Source organism: Cynocephalus volans, chromosome 7 (genome assembly GCF_027409185.1).
Source record: "Cynocephalus volans isolate mCynVol1 chromosome 7, mCynVol1.pri, whole genome shotgun sequence".
NCBI lineage: Eukaryota > Metazoa > Chordata > Mammalia > Dermoptera > Cynocephalidae > Cynocephalus > Cynocephalus volans.
The window spans coordinates 128,182,985-128,206,426 of record NC_084466.1 but is presented as its reverse complement, the minus strand read 5'-3'; the positions used below and the strand labels follow the sequence as shown (position 1 = coordinate 128,206,426).

The following is a 23,442-nucleotide window of genomic DNA, read 5'->3' as shown; positions in this document are numbered from 1 at the left end:
ATTAATGTGAGGATAATGACACTGGCTACCAGTTATTGAGGGTTTTCTACATGCCAAGCACTATGCTTAGCACTTTACATAAAATATCAAGTTTAATTCTTATGAAACCCAAATCAATATTGTCATTTATTTCCTTTTACAGATGAGTAAACCGAGTTTTAAAGGACTTGAGTAACTTGCCCAAGGTTACACAGCTAATATACCGCAGAGTCAAGATTCTAACTCTGACCATCTGATCGCAGACCTGGGCTCATAACCACTGTATTTGGGAAAAAACCAGGTTTTGGGGTCCAGTCAGTTAGTTCAAGGTCTGACTCTGCTGCTGTGAATCTTGGGTGAGTTACTTAACCTGCCACAACTCAGTTTTCTCATCTTTAAAATGGGCTAATAGTAGTACCTACCTTATAAGGTTACTGTGAAGATTAAATGAGTTTACTAGGCAATGTGCTCAGAAAAGTGCCTGGAACATTGTAAGCTCTATATAAATGCTTACCGTTGCTATTTTTATTGTTATTGTTATTGTAATGATCCCATACTGCATCGGCTGTAGGGGGAAGAGCGTGCCACGCAGAAGCAATAGCTTGTGCAAGGATTAAAACAGCATGATATGAAAAAAAAAAAAAAAAAAAAAAAAAAAACAGCATGATATGAATGGGCAAAGACAGGGAATCTGGTATGGTTGGAACACAGACTGTAAGTGGGGGAAGAGGTTAGACAGGTATGCTGGAGGCAGACCGGGAAGGGTGGTTGGTGCCAGGCCTCTCGTCTGGATGGTATATCTTGTGGGTCTGGGGAGCCATCTAGAAGGAGCAGGTGTGTTAACATGCTTCCGTGCCTCCTTCTTATCCAGGGGTGCTCGGAAGATGCGACATCCTCATCGTCTACAGCCCAGATGCCGAGGAATGGTGCCAGTACCTGCAGGACCTTTTCCTGTCCAGTCGGCAGGTCCGCAGCCAGAAGATGCTGACCCACAGGCTGGGCCCCGAGGCCTCCTTCTCGGCCAACGACCTGAGCCTGTCCCTCAGTGCCCGCTGCGTGGTGGTGCTGCTGTCCGAGGAGCTGGTGCAGCACTTCTACCGGCCGGCCCTGCTGCCCCTGCTGCAGAGGGCCTTCCACCCACCGCACCGCGTGGTGCGGCTGCTCTGCGGGGTGCGGGGCAGCCAGGAGTTCCTGCGCTTCTTTCCAGACTGGGCCCACTGGCAGGAGCTCACCTGTGATGACGAGCCCGAGACGTATGTGGCAGCTGTGAGGAAGGCCATTTCTGAAGGTAAGGATTTCTTCTGAAGTAAAGATAAGCAAGCCCTAGAAAAATGACGAAGGTCCCAGGCATTTCAGGTGAGACATATTTTACATTAACGCCAGTCATTTATGTTACAGAATGAACAGGGATCTCACTATGTTAGGAGACCTGGTGATATTTATTGGTTCAGAGCAAACTATTTCTGGCGTGAGATAGGGAGAGGCTAGGTCTCCTGGACTGCAGAAGAAGACGACACTAACTCTTGTGGTCTGTGCCAGGGCAAAAGCCTTCTTTCTAAAATTTTCTATGCCTTGGAAGACTCAGGACACAAGCTCCAGCCTAGAAAGCAGTGGAGGTGAGAGGCTGAGACTTAGTTTGCGGGGCTATAGGAACACCACTGCCACCTCCTGCTTGCTTGCCACTTCCATTTTATATCATGTGACTTTAACGTTTTTGTTGGAAAGGTGTCACTTTTGGATAATGTGATTTTAGAGAAACAGCCCTCTTCTTTATTTCCTGCCAGCCTAGCGTCTGTCTTTTGCCCCGTTTCTCCTTTTAAAGGGGGAAAACCCTGATCCTCTCTACCGGGGCTAGTGACTTTGATGGCTCCAGGAAGTGTGACATACACTCTGAGTAACAGTAACGGAAGACATACTCTGGGATGGACACATGTCACAGCTTTTCTTCCGGTTTTTGTTTTCTATTTTTGCTTCACTGGGGTGCTGTGAGTGGGCTGTGAGTTTACCTTCTGTTCTCTTGCCATTTGAGATCTTATATACCTGATGCCAGTAAGGAAGCCTGGATAATTATGGGCCTGATTTGGCTGTGCCTCAGTTATCCCTGCTGTGACTTGGGCATTAATTTGGTTTGTCCACCCCATCCCATCAGATAAACTGAATCAAGAATTTAATAATTCTCAGTGACCTTACAAAGGTAATGTAGCTTCCTAGGTGCTTTATCCCAAGAAGAAGCTGCTCTAAACCTGTAAATATGACCAGATCTCTTAACATAGTGAGATCCCTGTTCATTTTGTAGTATAAATATCTGGTGTTAATGTAAAAGATGTCTCACCTGAAATGCCTGGGACGTGGACTAGTAATTTTTCTAGGATTTGCTTATCTTTACTTTAGAAGGACACGACGATGAAAAAAGCACGTAATTCGTATTTTGTATGATTGCGCTTCATTGCTTTGAGGGGGTTGTGATCTTCCCAAACTTACAAAGAACTGAGACATAATTGGTTGTTTCTGCAGATGAGTTTATGTCACTGCAACAATCAATTATGATTTCCTGGGCAGGCCACTGTGACCCTCAACCAGTCATTCAGAGCTGCATGGATGTATTGGCCCCTAACACTGCATACTCTAACAGATTGTTCTTTAAGATATTACAGTGGTGTTATTTTTGTAATAGATGATCAGCAAGATTCTTTTAATATTGTTTGGTTATATCCAATGATTAGGTGCCTGGATAAGTTGATCTCTAATATTTCACTTTTTACTGAGGACTCTGGCTCAGTATGCTTATGAGCCTTTAGTTTCAAGTGTTTCAGAAAGAATGAAGTATTTCACAGAGGCGTTTCTGTTCTGAGAGCAAGTAATCTCTCATCAGAAAGAGGATTATTTTAATGGTAGATTGAAAGAAACTGTTTAGTGTGAAATCTCTGCAGTCCACAACCAATGGATATAAGGACAAATGGAATTATAGGAAAGCGAAGAGGAAGAAAGAAGCCTTATAGCCCCAATATAACTTTTTTTTATCTTGTATTAGGCTTGTGAATGTGAGAGTTGAGGTATCTGTCTGTGCCAGGATGGCTTGGGTTTGCTTTTTGGGTGTCCCATAGCCATTGCCCTTAGTTGGCCTAGTATGCAGTTCCATGTCTCTAATTTTTATGCTGGACAAACTTTCTTAACAAACCTGACACTCAGAATTTGGCAGTGTTGCAAAAAGAGCACTGAACAGGTGTGGGGACACTCTATTAACTGGCTTTGCTTCTCACCAGATACCCAATACTGGCAAGTCATTTTACCTCTTTGAATTCCAGTTTCCTTCTCTGTAAGAGGAGGACTTAGACCTGATCTAAGACACTTCCCAGCTAATAATCTATGACTCACCAAGGCCAGAAGTGAGTCATAGATTATTTAAAATGTCTTAAACATTTTTGAAGCATCATCTTTTTGCCCCATTTTATACCTGCTTTCACTCCCAGAAAGCTAAGGGTTAAAGCAGTGTTTAAGGACAATACTATCCCTAATTAGATTTCTGATATAGTTACAACCTTAGTTACATTCCCTATAAATTGTGATAGTTTGTCTTTATTTTAATACTCCTCTTGTACACATGAGGTTTTCCTAAGGCACCTCAAAATAAAAGCAAAAAATAAAATTTTCATGTACCCCACTACCACAAGCTGCCCAGTCCCATGAGAAATAAATACACGATACTTGTTTCTTTAACTTACTGTGTTAAAAAAAATCCCACTAGGAAACATAATGGGTAATTGAAAATGGGGATGCACTAATGGTAGGGACAAATAATTATGGATTTATTGATTATTGTAGGGTTATTGAAAGCTACAGGGAGACAAATTTCAGCAAAAGGTTTTTAGTAGTTAGAGCTGTGTAAGGATGGAATAGGTTGCCTTTGGAGCTGATGAGCTCCACGTCACTGTGAGCATGAGAGCGTGTACTGGGGGTGTGTCATAAAGGGACTGAGCTCCATAGGTGGAACATGTGACCTTTACAGCCTTTTAATCATAAAATTCCCTTACATGAAGTCCTTCTTTTTACCAGGAACACATTTCTATTCTGAATCAATTTTCTTCCTTCACCAGGTCTCTGTGGGGTTTCCGGCTTCCAAATGAATAAATATTGGTCGTGTTCCTACTATGACCCGAGCAGTAAATAGCAAGAAAAAAAACCCTCAATTTATAATCTATGTAACCCTTTAAAATGGTAAAGCTCCCAGCATATTTATATATATATTTTTTTCCTTAACCTCAAGGTACTTTTTGGAATAAAAAGGATTATTTAATGAGATATTCACGGAAACCGTTTAAAATTTAGGCTAAATTTTAGGCCACTTAAAAAGTTTAAAATAAGGCTTAAAGATTGAAAGCTTTGAAGATTAGAGGTGGTAATAGAGAAGGTAGTTATTCTTGAAAATTAGATTAAAGTGACTACAGGTAGTTAATTACACTTGCTTTTGCTGCTGCGTTATCTAAACACATGCTTCTTAAACTTTATTGTGCACAGAAGGACCTGGGAATCTTGTCAATAAGCAGACTCTGTGGGTCTGGGTGGAGCCTAAGATTCTACAGTGAGCTTATTAAAAGCTCACTGGTGATGCTGATGCTGCTGGCACAGGGACTCCTGAGTGGCCAGCAAGGGTCTAAGCCCCCTCTCCTTTGTCAGGCCGCTGGTTGTGTACTTCTGTTGTGGCTGGCCATTTTTCAGTCTCCGCTTTTCTAGAAGTGGAGACACTGTCACACTAGGGCCGCTCTGGGACACCCATCGGTTTAGGTATAAAGTTAGGCCAGTGTTTGGTGCTTGCGCCATCAAGGTAGAGTTCCTAAGTTCTCTTCCTGTGCCCCTCCCTACTCATAGACTCATGTGTTCGCTCCTGCAGGTTTTAATCTCTCCGTTTTCCAGATGTAAGTGGTTCCTGACATTGGGATGGGAGTACTACTGTGATCACGATCCCCACTCTTTCTTCATTTAATAGGTCCCTTGATCATAATTACTATTCCACTAAAAGAGGATTTGGAAGTTTTATTTTATTTCCCATCCCCCCTCTCCAAATTTATCAGCCACCGTAAAATTGAGCAGATGTTTTAATTAGAGTCTTTAGTGTGTTGGAGCAGCCAGTTTATTTCCCAAACTCTTCATCTGTAAAATGATGGGGTTGGACCAGATGATTTGGAAGGCTTCTACCAGCCCCTAGCACTGTAATATATCATTATAAGTTTTTTAAGAAAATGGCAAATTACCCAGAACCTTTTAGCTAATTCAGTTTAGTTCCAAAATGTCTGCAGTGATAAATACAGTGCATAGAAGACTGTACTATTATTCTGAATTTTTTGGACTTGATGGATGATTATTTTAAAATAAGGAAGTGAGAAACCCTAGGTTCAGCACAGAAATTATTTCCTCTTTTTACTGGAGCTCTATTCTTTGCTGCAAATCTCACTGGAATACAAAAATAGATCCTGTTATACTGTGTGGGAAAGGACTCAGTGGATGATACCGAATCTTATTTCAAAAATTTTCAACTCTTTGTTTGTGTGTGTGTGTGTGTGTGTGTGTGTGTGTTCCGAAGGTGAAGGAAAGCACTAAATCTAATTCTCCCAATATTTTTTAGTATTTCAGTGGAGATCTTGTCAGCTTCTTCAAATGCATTATTTTCTCCTTGCTTCCCCCATTCCTCACCATGCCCTTTGTGTTTCAGAAGCTCTGATGGTACCCAAAATTATAATGTATTTTTGCCTTTGGTTCCCAAGGGAAAAATTAAGAGGAATATGTCCATATCTGGCCTTTCCTTGTTGATATGAATGTTCTAATCTGAATATTAAACTGTAGTTTAGAAGAAAAACGATAGGGATATTTTTAAATGCTTTTAGTTAATCAAATGGATTCTGAAATCTTTTCTTAAATTTATTTATTTACTTATTTTCCAGTTTTATTTTGAGGTCTAGTTGACAAATAAAGATCTTATATGCTCAAGGTGTGCAAAATGATTTGTTATGCATATACATTGTGAAATGATTACCACAATCAAATTAATTAACACATTTATCACCACACATAGTTACCATTTTGTGTGTGTGTACGTGTGTGTAGTGAGAACACAAAGTCTACTGTTAGCAAATTTCAAGGAAGCAATACAGTACTGTGTTATTAACTGTAGTCACTGGGCTGTACATTAGATCCTTGAACTTATTGATCTTATAACTGAAAGGTTGAACCATTTGACCAACATCTCCCTAGCCCCCCTCCCCCTCCCCCAGCCCCTGGTAACCATCATTCTATTCTCTGCTTCTATGAGTTCAACTTTTTTAGATTCCACATGTAAGTGAGATCATACAGTGTTTATTTTTCTGTGTCTGGGTTATTTCACTTAGCATAATGTCCTTCAGGTTCATCTACAGTGTCACAAATGGCAAGATTTCCTTCTTTTTTATGGCTGAATAATATTCCATTGTGAAACTTTTCCTACATTTAAAAAAGGAACATTTTTTTTCTGAAATAAAGTAATAGATGTTCATCACAATGTTAATAAGAATGTTAATAAGAAAATTTTAAAAAATACCTGTAGGTTCTTTCTAATTTTCCCTTTTTATAAATAATGTTGCAATAAATCTTCATGCACGTTCCTGCCTAAATCATTGTGAATCTCTGTTGATTTCCTCCCAATCATCTCTCTGTAGAGCCCCTAGAGATAGGGTCACAGCCCTGCTCTGAGCATTTCCCCGTTGTCCCATTGTAACCTGAATCCATCGTCTTCCTCACTGCAATTTTTGTTGTTGCAGTTTATTTTTTTTCTTCCCTTAATGCCTGGTTCAATTCATTGTTTACATTTGCAATTTCTCTTGCAAAGATGCTCATATGGAAAACTGCCCCTTCATCCCCTCATGGAGCAGGTTAATAATAAGATGAATGATTTTTATGGTAGTTACTATGTGTAATGCATTGGGCATTTTATGTGTGTGTATTCCCCTGCAGCTCTCAGTGGGTAGATGGTTTTACTGCCATTTTGCAATGAGAAAACTGAGGTTCAGAGAGGCTAAGTGACTTGTGTAAGGACTGGGGCATCTCACTTTGGAATCTAGTGCCTTTGGGCTCTCTAATGCTTTCCACTTTGCCTTGCTTTTCCTCTAAGTCTGCCCTCCCCACCCTCCTCTTCCACGCTGAGACAAGGAATGAAGAAGGCTCGTGGAAGAGAAAAGATCAGAGAAAACGAAGCTTTCCTGAGTGTCCAGACCATAGATTCCCGAGTCAGGCTGAGTATTGGCATGGCCCTGCTTCGTTTAAAACATGGGTGCCTAGTCCCCTCTCCAGACCTACTGAACTGGAATCTCTGGGGATTGGTCCTGGGAATATGAATTTCAAAAAGCCTCTGCAGTTGGTTCTGCTGCACAGCCAGGTTTGGGCTCTGCTCCATGTCCGATGTAGGGTCCTTTGGTTTTCGGATTAGAGGAGTTGGCAACAGCTCAGGCCTGTGAGCTGTTACAGGCAAGTCACAGGGCAGTGGTCCCAAGGGCATACAGCCTGGCCCAGTCACGTCACAGGCAGCAGCCCTTAGAGAGGGGAAAGGAGTCAGACCCTCCCAGCAAAGGGGAAGTCGCTGCACTCTGCTTGGTGTGGTGGCCTCGTGGATGGTAAGTCATGTATGATTTGGGGGGCGTCTTGGGTACCTGGCAGCGACTGAGGGCCGAGTCTGGCCTTGCACCTTTGGAAATTGACTACAGTCTTTCTGTTCTGCCATCCTCCTGCCTGGTGGCTGTGGGTTGTTGGGGGTGCCCTTTCTTTACTGTGGGCTAGTTCACTCTGCAGTCGGCTCTTCAGGGCTCCTCTGTAAATGCTCTCTGCTGAGGGACATTTTCTTCATAGCTTCACTTTTGAAATGACCTTTGATTTGGGGAACATGCCTCATGGGATGGTGAAATCCTTCCGGTGTCACTGAAAAGCTTCAGCCTGACCAGGTCACTTGGATTTCCCCTGCCATGTACCCTGACCACCTCGTGGAACCAGGGACTGTTCCCACTCCTAACTGCGCAGCTCACCGCCAGCTGCGCCTGGAACAATTAACGAGGACTGATGCCCACAGTAGATTTCGTACCCATGGAAGATTTCCCCTGAGGCCTCAGAGTCCCTGGGATGACAGACTTCCCACAAAGCTGCGAGCGCCAGGTGGGGTAGACTTGGCCATCCCTGCTGCTCCATCAGCCACCCAGAGATAGCCTTCTCCTGCCCGTTCACATCAGACTTTCTGTGGTCCCTCAAGGAAAGTATCTGCAAGTCCCTTTGTCAACTGTGCTTGGTGAGCTGCAGTGAAGAGGGAGGAATGAATGCTGCAGTTTCTGCTAGTGTGAGACTCGTTTGCACCTGTCTTGTCTAAATTTTCTAACATATGTCAGAATGGAAACATCAGATGTGGGAATTTTATTGGTTAATTTCTTACCCTGTTGTTTCAGTATTTTTTTGCATCTTTCTTCTGCTGGGACTATTACTAGAAGAGAATACTAGAACTCAGGAGGGACCTGACATCTGTTTGATCCTTTCAAAACCCTTTTATAGATACTATTTCATTTAAATGTTAATATTATCTCCATTTTAAAGATGATGAAAACAAGGCCCAGGCAGAGTCAATGACTTGCCCAAAGTCACACAGCTGCTTTTCCATTAGAGCTGGGATCAGGACGAGGGACTCCTGTCTTATAGTCCAACACTACCTATGGCCTTATCTATATAACAGAGCCAGCCTTTCGTCTGATGATATTTACTGGGCATGTACTATTCTCAAGACCCTGTACTGGGTGCTGGGACAAAACAGGGAAAGATACAGGCACCGCTATAATGGTGTCTGCATTCTAAACCAAGCACTATCCAAAAAATGTATAAAGTGGGCCACGTTGTGAGTGAAATGGAAGTTTTCCTAGTAGCTTCAGTAAGATAAAAAAATAAAAAGAAGCAGGTGAAATTAATTTTAATAATATGGTTCATTTTACTCAATATATTTTAAATATTCTCATTTCAACGTATAATCAGTATAAACATTATTGAGATATTTCACATCTTTTTTTCCCCCTGTATTTGAAATCTAATGTGTATTTTACAGACAGCACACATTTCAAATGTTCAATATCTACATGTGGCCAGTGGCTAACATATTGGACAGTGCAGCTCCAAAAGAATGTTTACTTTTCAGAGAATCGTAGCGATATATCAGTTAATATTTTAATATATGAAGTGTTAAAAATATGCCTATCCTGTTTTCTTCATTCATTCATTCATTCATCTATTCAGTCAGTCATTCAAAAAGTATTGAACGAGCATTGGCCAGGTGCTGGTGTGTTGTGTACCACGACTTTATCTTTTTCTTTCCTTCCTTCCTTCATCTCTTTTTTCTTGTTCTTCTTCCCCACTTCTCCCTTCTTTATCCCTTTCTATATTTTGTCACCTGTTTAGCTATGTTCCCAGGCTCCAGAGTACGGTGTCAGCTGAGACAAAATTAGCTTTGATCTCAACAGGGTTTCTGTCCTTGAAATGATGAGTTTTCTATCTGAACTAGAGAGACTGAGCTCCTGGCAGTCCTCATGAATACAGAATCAAACCAGGGTGCTTGTTTGTCCTTCAAAAAGTCACATTTGGGTCATGGCCCAGTTAAATAGATTATTGTTATATCCATGCATCAGAATATCACACAGACTTCAGAAAGAAACAAGTTGTTCTCTTTGTACTGAGATGTAAAATCTACCAAGATTTATTAAGGGAAAAAAAACAAGACGTAGAAAAGTGTGTATAGTGTAATGTTATTTAGGTATGTTTTTAAAAAGAATATATCTATGCTGGTATATGCATAACTTTTTTTCTTGGAAGGATACACAAGAAACTCTTGGTAGTGGCTACCTTTGGGTGGGTGAAGAACATTTTGAACTTTTTGTTTTATATGTTTCTTCAATGTTTTAATTTTTCCATGTGCATGTTTTAGCTTCAGTTAGGAATTTTAAAAAGAGAAAAATGATGGAGTCACGGGGATTTTATGGATATGGAGGAGGGTGTTAGGCTTGCACACAGCTGATCCAAGTAGGTTGAGTTTTAGGTTAAGTTTCTTTGTGCATACTCCTGGCCTTTTTCCTGGGCCTCATTAGGTTGTCTTTCTGGTAAGGGGAAGTGACATGGCATTGGTTTGTATTCTTGCTGTAATGTCTGCACTGTCACTCACTCGGTTGTGCTGATGCCTATAAAGAGGGAAGAGCTACTTATCTCTGAGTCATATTTTTATGCTTGTAGAGAGTCAAATTTGGACTGATGTCTTCTTAGGTTGCTACAATCTTTATGACAAGCAGTAAGAGAATATGGGTATATATTTCATAGACTGACACTAAGTGGTTGTGCCACCTTAGATAAGTCACTTGGCTACTCTGGATCACTTTTTGTCCTCTTTAACGTGCTGGGGGAGGTGAATACAAGTTGACCTCTCAGACATTTATAGCTACAAAATTCCATGATTCCAGCTATGGGTAATTTTATATACCTTGCATTTCATTGCTGAGTCTCGATCTGGTATTTTTCCCAATCTCATTAAGGTATAATGTATTTATTACAGTTAACAAGTTATCCTTCATAACACAATTTTAAACAAAACCTTAAAGGACACGTTAATAATAGCTTTTTATTTATGCACATTAGCTGAAGTTCAGTCTTTGGAGAATATAGCATTAAGTTGTTGTCTGTGCAGGATTGAAGGAATGTATGTATTTAACATTCTACATGTACTGTTTATTACGGTCTCCGTGAAGATTTATGCATGTGGGTTCCTAGGAAGATAATGGTTGAAGGGGAAATGGGGGCAAATGTGCATGACAGAATGAGTCTGTTAATTTCCCTATTATTACAGGATGTTTTCACAGCTTTCAATTTAGTTTCCACAAGCCATTCACATGACCAAGAGTATGTCTGAGATGGCCCAGGAAATAGGATATTTAATGCTGAAAATGACTCTTAATCTGTCCATTGGAGAAGTTATTGAAACCACAGTAGGCTTGTCATATGGACTTCTGGGTGGAAATTTTCATATTTTATTCAGTTTGGTAAAATTTAGATTTAAACAGAGGACAGTTGTTTTTCCAAGACACAGAGAAATGAACAAAATCAGTATTGATAAAAATTGCCTGTTCTATGGAGAAAAAGACACTTGGAGACTTTAAAAAAATGTTTCACTATGTTTATGTTTAACAAAGCAATACTGTACTCATCTCCACTTACTATGTTTAAAGTGCGGTGGGTGCCCAGTAAATAGTAGATGGATGGATAGATTACTGGATGCGTGGGTACATCCATGGGTTGTTATGCATTTTCCTTACTCTTGGGCCCATTTTGAATGTCCCAGTTGGAGAAAAAGACGTCCTTCCCATGAGCATCCTACTTAGGGGATCTAAGGGACACTACTGATGCCATTTGGATTTTCAGCCATTTCCATGGAGCAGGTTTGTCTTGGGTCACATAGTTAGGGTGTTTCTGAACAGAAAAAGACTTTCCAAGTTCATTCACAGCAAGACAGGGTCTACAGAGTACATCATTTTTCCTGTGTCCATACTTGAAAATGTACCAGATATGACAACCTGTCCCACAAAAGCATCGGGTATGTCATTACAGAAGCTACTTGACAACTGGAATTGTTAGCTGCTGGGGGTGTGTTTGGTCTGTTGGTAACAGAGATTAAATTGGGCGTGTCCATTTTTAAAGGAAATCATTGAAGTGAAGAAATCTATAGAGTTTGGAGAAAACCTGTAGAATTGGCTTAGTCATTTTGGGAATTCCCTGGTACTTTTTCTTCTGGGTTTATGCTTTCTGAATATGTGCATCTTTCCCATAATCTTCACAAGATTAGACCTATTCTAGATTCTTATTTAAAATAATGCTGGTTATACATGAATATTTTGTCTACCAAGTTGCCAGTTTCACAAACAGACTGCTGGCTCTAACATCTGATAACACAGGAAATGGAGGGGGAGGCTGATGATGAAAATGCTCTACTTTTAAATTGGACTAAAATAAGTTTCCTTTTACATGTAAGGCTAATGTTTGAGCCTGTAGCTATGGTTAAAGCTTGCAATAAGATGGGACAGTCATCAAAATTAGCAAGTAGAATAATATTAGTGTTAGCTGTTGACTCTTTTTTGAGCATGTAAGATATAGGGAAGCATTTCTGTTGCAGGATGTGGTACTTTGTATTCCAAAAAAAGCCAATCTGTTACTTTTTCTGACCAGGTTCCCCCTTTCATTTTCTAAAACTTTCTGAATATAATTTCTCAAAGATTTGTCACCAGAGGTCTCCAATTATGATCGTAAAGTACTTTTGTGTTAGCAGTTTTTCAGGAAAAATGTAATACTGAAATAATTGTACAATAATCTGGCAGCCTAAATATTTATTATTTTGTAGTTATTTTGAGTCCAGAATCCTCATAGGTTATATAAATTCCTCAAGATTTTTTTGCCCCAATCTTTCCCATGGTCCAGGGTGTTCATGTGATTAAAATTTGCCCACATTCTGGGAACAATCTAGCTTTACAGTCTCAGATGGGACAACTGAGACAGGAAGCCAGTGAGTCAACAAGATGGAGATACAGGGTATTAACATTAGAAAAGGACACTTTGGGATCATCTGGCCCAACCCCTTTAGTTTAAAATGAACAAAGTGGGACGCAGAGGTTAAATGACTTGCCCAGTGTTACACAGTTAGTGGCAGAGATGAGACTGTTAATTTATGTTTATATTCAGCAAATATTCATTGAGCTTTCTGGAGTGCCTGCCATGGGTGCAGGCAAGATCCTGAGGAGACCTGATGAAAAAGTCAGATTCAACCCCTGCTGTAGTGGAGTTTGTGTGTCATAGAGGGAGGGGGCATTAAACAGTTGCCCCATTAATTTCTTAATGCCAGGAGTATCCAGTGCTATGAAGAAGTCAGGGAGCTCCCTTTCATTCACAAAGCAGACCTGGGATATCCTGGGGGCCTCTTTGATACTCACTTACAGCATCCATTAAGGAGAGAATGAGTCCTGAGCATCCATCTTGAAAAATAAAAGAAAAGGCCTGGCTTGCAGTTACGGCAAATGTTGCATGCATGGCTATTTAATGGTATCCTAGAGCCCAGGTTAACCATGGCGTTCAGACAGGGCAGTCGTTTTCTCAGCAGTGATTAGGACTGTCTAAAATTTTAGAGTAGCTTTATTTGAGCACTCTATTTTACAATTATCATTTTGCTTAAGTTTGTAGACATCACTGATACTAATGTGCATATATTAATATGTTCCCACAATTTGCATATTTCATATTCTTGTTCATCTAAATGTGTGTTGGTTGGAAGGATAGGCTAAAGATTAAGTTGAAAATTAATAAGGATCAATATAAAATTCTGTGCAGGTTCCGAGAAAATAATTGAACAGTTGTACAAAAACAGGATAAAGGGATATATATTTAAGAGTAGCATTTGTAAGATCTGGTGGTTTTAGTTGAAAGCAAGCTAAACATGAGTCAACAGAGCAATGTCACTTCCAAAAAAAGTACATGCCACATGAAGGTTTATGAACACAAGTATTGGTATAGAGAAGAGCTCTTCCTCTACTTTGCGTTGGTTGGCTTACCTGCAGAAATGTTTACCATTTCAATGGGAGATTAATCGATGAGAGCACATGCAGATATTCATCTATTCATCCATCATCCACCCATCCACCCACACACCCATCCGCCCCTCCATCCATCTCTCCATCTATCTATCCATCATCTATCCATCTATCAGCCATTCATCCATCCAACCACCCATCCATCCATCCATCCATCCATCCATCCATCCATCCATCCATCCATATGTTCACTCTTTTTGTTTATTGTCCTGTTATAGAATGTTAGCCTCAGGCAAGCAGGGGCTTTGTTCACTGCTGTATCCCTGGGACCTAGAACAGTATTCAACACATAGCAGGCCCTCAATAAATGGTTGAATGACTGAATGGAATGAATGGAGAAATTTCAAATTCTATCAGATGGGAAATGGTTGAAGGAAATGAACTTGTCATGGAGAAAAGGAGTTTTATTGGAGACTCGAAAACTGCCATTGGAATTTGGAAGGCCTCTCACATGGAAAAGCAGAGGGGCAGGACCTTTTCTGTGGTCTTGCAGTGGATAGGACAAGGAGCAATGGATGAAAACTGCAACAATGGCAACTCTGAAGCTTAGGAGGCCCTCATCATCTGAAGACTACTGATCCTGGGAAAAAGTCACTTAGAGTGGATACACTTAAGCAGGGGTCAAAATTTCACAGTAAATACTAAAAAAATTTGGTACTTTCATTTTGAAAAGTTAAACTAAAAATTAAGAAAATAAATTAATCTTATCATATTAACACAGTTTTTATTATAATTTCAGCTATATGCTAATTCCATAACTACACAAAGACTGAATCAGTTCATACTAGGTTTTGTGCAGGAAGGATCGAATATGTTTTCCTGACACAATTTTGTGCTAGAACAATATAACATTTCTTAGTTCACATTTGACTTTTTTTTAAAACAGCTGTATTAAAATATAATTTACCACATATTTGACTTTTATGAATTTCTCAAGGCCTTCTAACCATTATGTATTTCTATTATTCACTCTTTTTTTTTTTTTTTTTTTTGTCTTTTTTGTGACCGGCACTCAGCCAGTGAGTGCACCGGCCAGTCCTATATAGGATCCGAACCCGCAGTGGGAGCGTCGCCACGCTCCCAGCGCTGCACTCTCCCGATTGCGCCACGGGCTCGGCCCTCTATTATTCACTCTTGATTATTAGACAGCATCCTATGGGCTTTCTCCTGTTCAGTTGGTAACCTCTCCAACTGACAGCAGCTTTATTTGTGATTCAAACGGTTTTTCAATATCACTTTCATCAACTTCCTAAAATTCTGCATCTTTTGCAAAATCTAGAATTACCCTGTAAAACCAAATCACACCATATTTATAGTTTATTGTGGAGAAATCCAAAAGCAACAAAAATGTGACTGGCTGGATGACAATATGCATTGGGATTAAGCAAGCAGAGATGTTTAAGTGGGAATCAACTTTGTAAGTGAGCATTTTTGTTAGTAAATACTGCTATAAAAAATTTAGCTCCCTAGTGTTACCATACTGTGGGAACTTGAAATAGGAATACTCAGAAAATGATAAGGTTGCCAAAGTTGGAAGCCACTAACATGGATTCAGAGGCCCAAGCTTAACCACCAAGCAAAGAACTGAAGGAATAAGTGTCCTGGCACATCTATAACCCATTCCATTTGGTAGACCAGTTGGGAAATTCTGCCACTGATGATGGAATCCCGAGTCAAAACAATCTCGACAGGTCCCAATCCAACACATAACATTTAACTAAGTTAAATGTTAAATTATTGCAAGTAGATCCCACACCTCATCCCCCTCCAAACAAAACAAACCCAACTGTATAATTGTAGCACGGTGAAAAGAAAGGCCTGGATTTCATGGTTTACATGAAAAAGAGCTGGGGGTCTGAGGTGACCACATGCGTGGTATGAGTCAGTGAAGTGGTACAACTGCTCTAGCAGTCTTGAACTGATCTTCAGAAGTGACAGCCTTTCTTGTATCATACACAGACTCTAGTCGCCCATCTGGAGTAGCTGTTGGTGGGAGATGGTCAGAGTGAGAGTTAAGAAGCCAGAACTATCTCCCTGTGAGGTCTGCCTTAGAAAGGTGAATTATTACCCTGTACTTGTTTGCTTGTAAGGAGAGAACCCTAACTTGGGCAAAAGAGGAATTAACCAAACAATGGGAAGGGCAGAGTTGCAGTTGATCCTCAGAGACACCTGGAACCAAGGACTTGAATTCCATAAGGTTACCTCTCCTCCTCTTTCTATGTCTCTCTGATGAGTCATCTCAATGAAGAATTAGTGCCCCCAGGAGTTCCCACACCTCACTTCTTCCAACTCCAACCCTAGAGAGAAACCCTTGTTCTGTCTGGTCCAAAATTCAAAAATCTCACTTTAGGGTCTAATTGGTTGAACTTGGGTCCAGTGCCTAACTCTAGACTGATTAACTATGGTCAGGGGATTAGAGGACTGTGATTGGCCCATTTCGATAGCCTGGAGTGTGGGATTTCTAAAATCTTGGCAGCTTCCATTCAAACCACTTGGTGAATGTGGAAGAATCAAAAATTTCTCAAAAGTGGGGTCACTGTTCTTATCAAGCAACACAAAAGACATCTGCCTGTACACTAAAGGATCTGGAAACATGCCTGGGCCTGAGGATAGAGGAAAGAACTGCAGGTAGTGAATCATGGAATTATAGACTTCTGAGTGAAACTGAGTGAAACTGGAGTGAAACTGGAGTGAAACGGAGGCTGAGCGTTGTCAGATGACTTGCCCAAGGATACCCAGCTCACTAGAGTCAAAAGCCCAGGCTCCAACACGGAACTCAGACTTTTACCTGCTGTACTTCGTTCTCTTCCTAAAGAAGGAAATGCCAAGGAGAGACACCATAATTACCTTCAAACATTTGAAGGAGTGTTATGTGGGAGTAAGAACAGTGTGGTTTGATGATGCTCCAAAGGGCAAATTAAGATTCATGGACAGTGGTAAGGGAGAGCAGAATTCTACTGATTTAAGGGAGAATGTTAACACCTGGCATGGCTTAACAACGGAGCAGGCTACCTCAGGAAGTGGTGGCCAGAGAGCCTGTCACCAGAAGCCTTCAGGCTAAAGTTGGGTAGAATCTGCCAGACGCTGAAGTAACCCTAAAGTCCCTCCCAGCCCAGAGGCGCTGTAAATTAAAAACCTGGATCACGTCGCTTTATTGGTTTCCTTCAGCTTACTTCTCAGTAATATCAATAAAAACAGCAGCAGCAGCAGCAGAAAGTACCACCAGTTGTAGAATGTTTACAGGGCTAAATGCTGTACTAACCGTTTTATAATGATTGTCTCATTTCACGTGAATTTAGAAGATGGATGCTATTTTTAATCTCCATTTTGTGGATGAGGCACAGAAACAGTACTGTGTGGGAGTGCCAGCTCTGCCCCGAGCCCCTAGTCTTAATCCCTAAACTCAATGGCTTCTCTAACGTTTTTTGTTTCCAGCCCCATTTTTACAATGTCTGTATCAGGTGTTCTCAAAGTGTGATACTCAGGATAACTGCCTAAGAACCAAATATTTTGAATTCCATATTTTTGTAAATATTCATGTTCCCCATATATATATATATATATATTTTTTTTTTGAAGATGACTGGTAAGGGGATCTCAACCCTTGGCTTGGTGTTGTCAGCACCATGCTCAGCCAGTGAGCCAACCATCCATCCCTATATAGGATCCGAACCCGTGGCCTTGGTGTTATCAGCACCGCACTCTCCCGGGTGAGCCATGGGCTGGCCCCCCATATATTTTGAACCTCACATTTTTGTAAATATTCTTTTTCTTGAGCCCTACCAGTTACCTAATGAGCCAGAATGTCTGCTTGGAATGGACTGGAAATATGTATTTTTTAACAAGTACCTTGGATGATGCTGATGGGCACTAAAGTTTGAGAACAACTGGTCTAGAGCTTGCATGGGAAGGCTGGAGGGGAGGTCCTGAAAAGCCATATGCTTATCTAAGCAGCTTAGGCTTTATGCTAAAGGCCATGGAGAGACATTGAAGGACTGAAAGTAGTGGTCTGACGTGATCAGAATTGATTTTCGGTAAGTTCAGTCTTGTGGCCAAGTGGGGGCAGGACTGGAGGCTGGAGACTGGGCAGGAAGCTACTGCATTCTTTCAAGGGACAGATGATGTGGGCCTGAGCTGAGCAGAAGCAGTGGGAACAGAGAGGAAGGAACAGTTTTAGAGGTGAAAAGCATGCAGAACCAGCAGGACTTGGTGCATGGCTATGGATGGGATGGAGGGAGAAAGTAACCTAGGGTGCTTAGTTCATAAGAGTGAAAGACGCCTTCTGTGGGACTGCATTCATATAGACTTCGAGAATAAGAAAGCACTTTCGACAGGGCAGTTGGTTGAAGACTTCATGGAAGAGACAACATTGAAATAGAGGATTGGATTTTAAGAGGCATTGGTGAGAATAAGAGGGGAAGATATCACAGTACAAGGGAACTCCATAGACAAGGTGAAGGGGCAGGAAAGCACAGGACGTGTTTGAACTTGGGCAAGGAAATGGTCTGGGAGAATAGTGGTGGGACATGAGTATAAAGGTCATATTGACTCAGTGGGAGAGGGTCCTTCAACATCAAGATAAGGAGCCTGGCCCGTCTTATCTCATGGGGCTTTTTGTTGGCTGGGGGGCAGCAATATGGTCAAAGTGGCATTTGGAGAAATTGTTGAAACAGCCCAGCTGAAGGGCAGACCCTAGTTCTTGAGGCAGCCTTTCTCCCAATGTCAGTTGGATGTAGAGCTAAAAAGGTGTAGATCCTACTTAAATGAGAAATGGATGAGGTCATGCACATGTTAATTAGCTTGATTTAGCGATTCCACAATGTATGCAGATTTCAAAACATGTACATGACAAATATATAGAATTTTTATTTATCAGTGAAAAATTAATTAATTTAGAAAGAGAAATGGAGCACATATTATACACATATTACACACATTACACACAGATGAAATATTGTAGTAAACTCCCATGGGTTCACGAGTGTTTTACTGAGATAGCATCAAGTGCTAAGTTCCTCTGACATCTTATCCTTGCCCTTTGATTCTTATCGCTGACCCCCTTTGCTATCAGTATTTATGTGCGGTGGTTTACACAAAGCCCCATCTCCACTGTGGTTGGGGAATGACGTAGGCTGGAGGAAGCAAAGGGCCCGGATGTGCAGTGTTGCCTGTTGAATAAACAGTGGAAACACCAAAGGGTATTTGGGGGTGGATGGGTGAGTTGTTTGTCCCTAAATCTATAATAATCCCCTGGCACAGAAACATAAAGTCGAAGAGAAAAGAGTTTGCTTACCCTGCAAAGGCTTCTTGAAGACAAATCCCTATCCCCTGTCCCCTCTTGCCTTCCCATTAGGTTTGCTCCAAACCATGTCTGTGAATAAGTCACCTCTTACTAGTTTCCCAATATCACCTACCCAGACACCTCTCCAGGCTCAAGGCTTAGTATAAAGCAGGGATAGGGATGGGACGGAGCATGATGGACAGGCTCAAAGTGTACTTCAGGAGGAGCAGGGATTGAGCAGTGATGAGTCACATAGCCCAGGAATGCAAGGAAGGTTGGGTCTGTTACTACATGCTTCCCTGAGTTGCACAGGGAGACAGTACACAAAGTCTTTAATGCAGGCATGAGGGAGGTTGGGGCCTCAGTGAGTGCTGGTTGTGGGATTGGAAAGCAAAGGATGTGTGTACTAGATTTAGGAGGGAGATTCAATGGGAAAAGAGAAAGAGGAGGCAAGAAGATAAGATTTTGAGCATGGTGGCTGGAAGAATGCTGTCACTGAGAGAAATGGTGGTCTTCTGAGGAAGCCAGTTTTGGGGGAAGGTTGGGTATTCACTCTCAGAGGCCATGATCTTCAGATGATGATGATAGAACCCAAAGTCATCATGGAGTGGACATTTGGAAGTGTGGGACTGGCTCTCAGGGGATGGGCCTGGACAGATGGATTTGCCCCTTAATTCACTATTTTTCAAACACCTACTGTGGACCAGGCTCTGTTCTGGAGATGCACAATCAAAAAAGACAACAGCTCTTCCTTGAAAGGAGGGATCTTAATCAGAGTCTTCTACTAGAGATAAAAGGATCAGTTTCCAAAGCCCAGGGGGAAAGAGCAGTGTTCAAGCCAGTAGCTTTCAATTGCATGGCCTGGGCATGCCCATGCATCTTACCCTTCACAGGGCCGAGGGAACCAATTTGGGGTCCATGTTGAACTTTTGTTTTTGCTAAAAATGTGTATATATCAAGTTGATTGTGATTTGTGTTCTCAATGTTGGGTGGAAGAGGATGAAACACCAGCACATACCGAGTCTGCTGGAATCTGTCTCTGGTATTTAAGAGGGTGGTCAGGGGATTCAATAGTCCTGGTCAAGCAGTCACACAGTGTTGGGGCTGACCAGGTGAATAGCGTGGAAGGTATGGGTGCTTTTATGGATACTGTAAAGTGTCTTTATGTTCTTAACAGGCTGGGGGGAATCTGTATCTTTTTTGTCTCTAGGCTTTAACACACGATCCAAGTCCCTCTAATTTAAATTATGGTACCTATGGTTTCTCCTTTTTCTGGATTCCTGTAGAACTCATTTGAGGTCATCCACAGGTGACACTTGTTTATCTAACCATTTCCTGAATCCCAATTTGGTTCCCTGGCTAGAATGTAAGTTCCCTAGGAGGAGGGCCCACGTATTGTCACTCTGTGGGATTCACTGTTGTGCCCAGCACGTGTGGGCACACAGAGAGCTTAGTAAATGCTGTTTGGTTGGCTGTTTGGTTGAAGTCTTGGAGCACAGGTATTAATTATAGTTACCTTTCAGCTGAAGCAGCTTTAGAACAGAGTGATTAAATTACTCTCTTGTTAGAGTCACAGTCATTATCAGTGGCAAGTATGTATTAACTGCCTACCTCCTGAATTGTTGAGAAAAAATGCTTTCAGAACACTCATGGTCTAAATAAAGAATCAAATTCAGTTCCATATTTGCTTCAGGTGATCTTGCTGCTCTCCCATTAGTACATATTTATTAAACACCCACTCAGTGAGTTTAGTGAGGACTTGGTGCTGTGTTAGACGTGGTGGAGGGATTATAGATTCTGTAGCAAACACAGGCCTTGCTGTCAAAAATCTTCAGGAGCTAAGCTAGCATGTGGGACTTGTCTGTTATGGTTAATTTCAGCGTCTGGGACTTACTGCTCAACAGGGAAGGACACACATTTCATTCTTGCTGGAGTTCCCATGTACTGCTCTGTGTTGTCAGAACTAACTCCCTTTAATAAATCTTTTGAAAGTTGCAGAATTAGGTTGCATTGTATATTTTGGATTTAATCATGGTTTAATGTAAATATGTAAATGTATCACCACATCTTGTAACCCAGTTTTAGCATTTTTTTGTATTTTAAGGGAAGCTCTTAATCTCTGAAATACGCTGCTAGATGCTTCTGTTAATTATTTGAATACAGTAATTTGTAAGAAAGAAAGAAAACACTCTAGGTGCCAAGTAGTAAACTTAATTTGTGATCCCACATAATAATCAGTACAAAAATATAAATAAATTTTAGAAAGACTTGAATTAATACATAGATGACTGATCTATTTGGATTATTAAGGAAAGCTGGGGATGTAGGGGCAGGGAAGGGGGTGTTATCCAGTTCCTTTGTAGTGATATCATGAAGGTCAATTATAGCTTCCATAGGCCTTTCTCTGGTACCACAGAGAAAAGATACAGTTTGGTGGTCTATGAGCGCACTCCATACATGGTTTAAGTTTGTTTTCAAATCTTTTCTTGGAATCTCTGAAGCATCTTTGACTTTGAATTTGACCTGGTTATGTACCCACCTTGGTTTTTATAACACCTAAGTGATATCTCTCCAGAATTGTATGTATGTTAGCATTAGAGAGTTGGAAGAGTAAAGAATACTGTTTTTTTCCCACTAAGATAATATTTAAATTAAGCAGTAAAATGTGTATGAGTTTTGGTAGAACTGTGCCATCAGCAATATTTCCATAAATGTGCAAAGTTCTTTATTTTGTATAGTAACATACCTACCATAAATTTTCAAGTTTTTAATGTTTTTCTTTTTAGGTTCTTATTTAAATACAATATTGAATGCATTTGCAATTTCTAGGATTCTTAAGAATTGAGTACACAAAATAGCAATTTTTTAATTTGATGAGGATATGAAAATTACTGTGCCAATAATGTCTTGATGAATAAATAGTTAAAAAAAAAAAAAAAAAAAAAAAGAACTAACTCCCTAGTTCCCTCCTACTACTCGGGATCAGGACATGGGCAGAAGCAGAAGAGGGCCCAGGATATAAAGGGCTTCAAATGGCTGAGGCAGCAAGTCTAAGATTCAGACCAGGGCAGGCCAGGGCTCTAGTCTCTGAATCCTGGGGCAAGACTCACAGAGGCTGCATTTTAATTATCTGTAAAATGGGGTGAAAATGCCCACCTCCTAGGGCTATGGGAAGGGAAACTGAGATGATGGATGGAAACTCATCTTTCCTATTCCCTCAACACCACCTTCTTCCCCCTGGCTCCCGTCCGCTGTTTCATCAGCATCTGTCCACTGGGTTTGTTCCCTCCTTTCTGCTGTCACGGCTACTGGTTTGATTTTGGACCCTGACCATTTCTTGTCACAGAAATACCTTTCATTTTATAGTAATATTTTAATTTTTTAAGTTTTAGAAATATTTTTTAAAATTATAAAGGTAATATGTGCTTGTTATAAAAAAAACTTTCTAACAATCAGAAGTCTACAGGAAAAAGTGAAAATATTCATCAACTTCCCCAAATCCTCATTTTCTTCCATCGAGATAACTACCGTTAATAGTTTGGTGTCTTTCCAGCCCATTCCTATGAATTTATAAAATACATACAGGCAAGGGTATCTTTTCATTGTAAACAGAATCATTGTGTACATGCTATTCTGCAACTTGATTTTTTAAAAATCAATTGATCTTTTCCTGTGAACTTATATACTCACTCTGAATTTTTTTTCTGAAGTGGGTTACTGTATACATTTTGTGTTGAAGCTTGCTTTTATCTTAGCTCATGGACAACTGCTTTCTACTGATCTTGTTTCCATCTCATCTCTCCCCAGCCCATCATCCTCTACCAAGCTGCCAGAATGACTTTCCTAAAACCCAGATGGGAAACCACTGACTATAGGATAAAGTTCAGACTCAATATGACAGTGCAAAGCTCTTTTACTGCGTACATGCAGCTGACTTTTGCAGTTTTATTAGAGTTTTCTTAGGTTTTTTTGTTAACAGCAGAGACTTTTTGTCCCCTGAGCAAAACCTGCATACACCCCCAGGGTATTAACCAGGTCAACATGGAGTTCCTGTGGCTAACATGTGCATATTTGGGGGCCTCTAGATCCCAGCCTTCTCCAGTTCCTGTTCTTCCCTTCCCTACCCCTCAACCTCCATTCTCTGTCCTGCTTCCATCTTAGGCTGTGGAGGTCCTTCTTGTGATTGGCCTCAAAAAAGCAGATATGTGGATAAGCCTTCTGAATTTCTCTATTCATTATGAGCCTGCAACCCAATACTTTATATATATTTTTTAATCTATTGGGAGCTTTTCATTAAACTTCTCTTCTGAAGAAATGAATTTCATAAGTTTATTAACTTTTTGGTGACGTGTCCCAAAGTATTCCTCTCAGATTCTGAGGTGTCCTCTCTTAGATATGGAGATTTGGGGAACCAGTTTTGGAGTGATCACTCTTGTTAATTTTCTGTTCTTTTTCATGGTGAACACATCAGGCCTTCTCCTACTGTTGGACTTTTCTCTTTGCATTGGAGTTATTATT

At 40.8% G+C, this 23,442-nt stretch overlaps 1 protein-coding gene across 1 annotated transcript in view; it reads left to right on the top strand.

Moving 5' to 3' along the window:
- The window catches only part of PIK3AP1 (phosphoinositide-3-kinase adaptor protein 1), a 125,406-nt gene that overhangs the window by 10,397 nt on the left and 91,567 nt on the right, over positions 1–23,442 (top strand). The window contains exon 2 of the mRNA XM_063102722.1: positions 851–1,267. Coding sequence (XP_062958792.1) covers positions 851–1,267 — 417 coding nt within the window. The remainder of the gene's footprint in view (positions 1–850; positions 1,268–23,442) is intronic.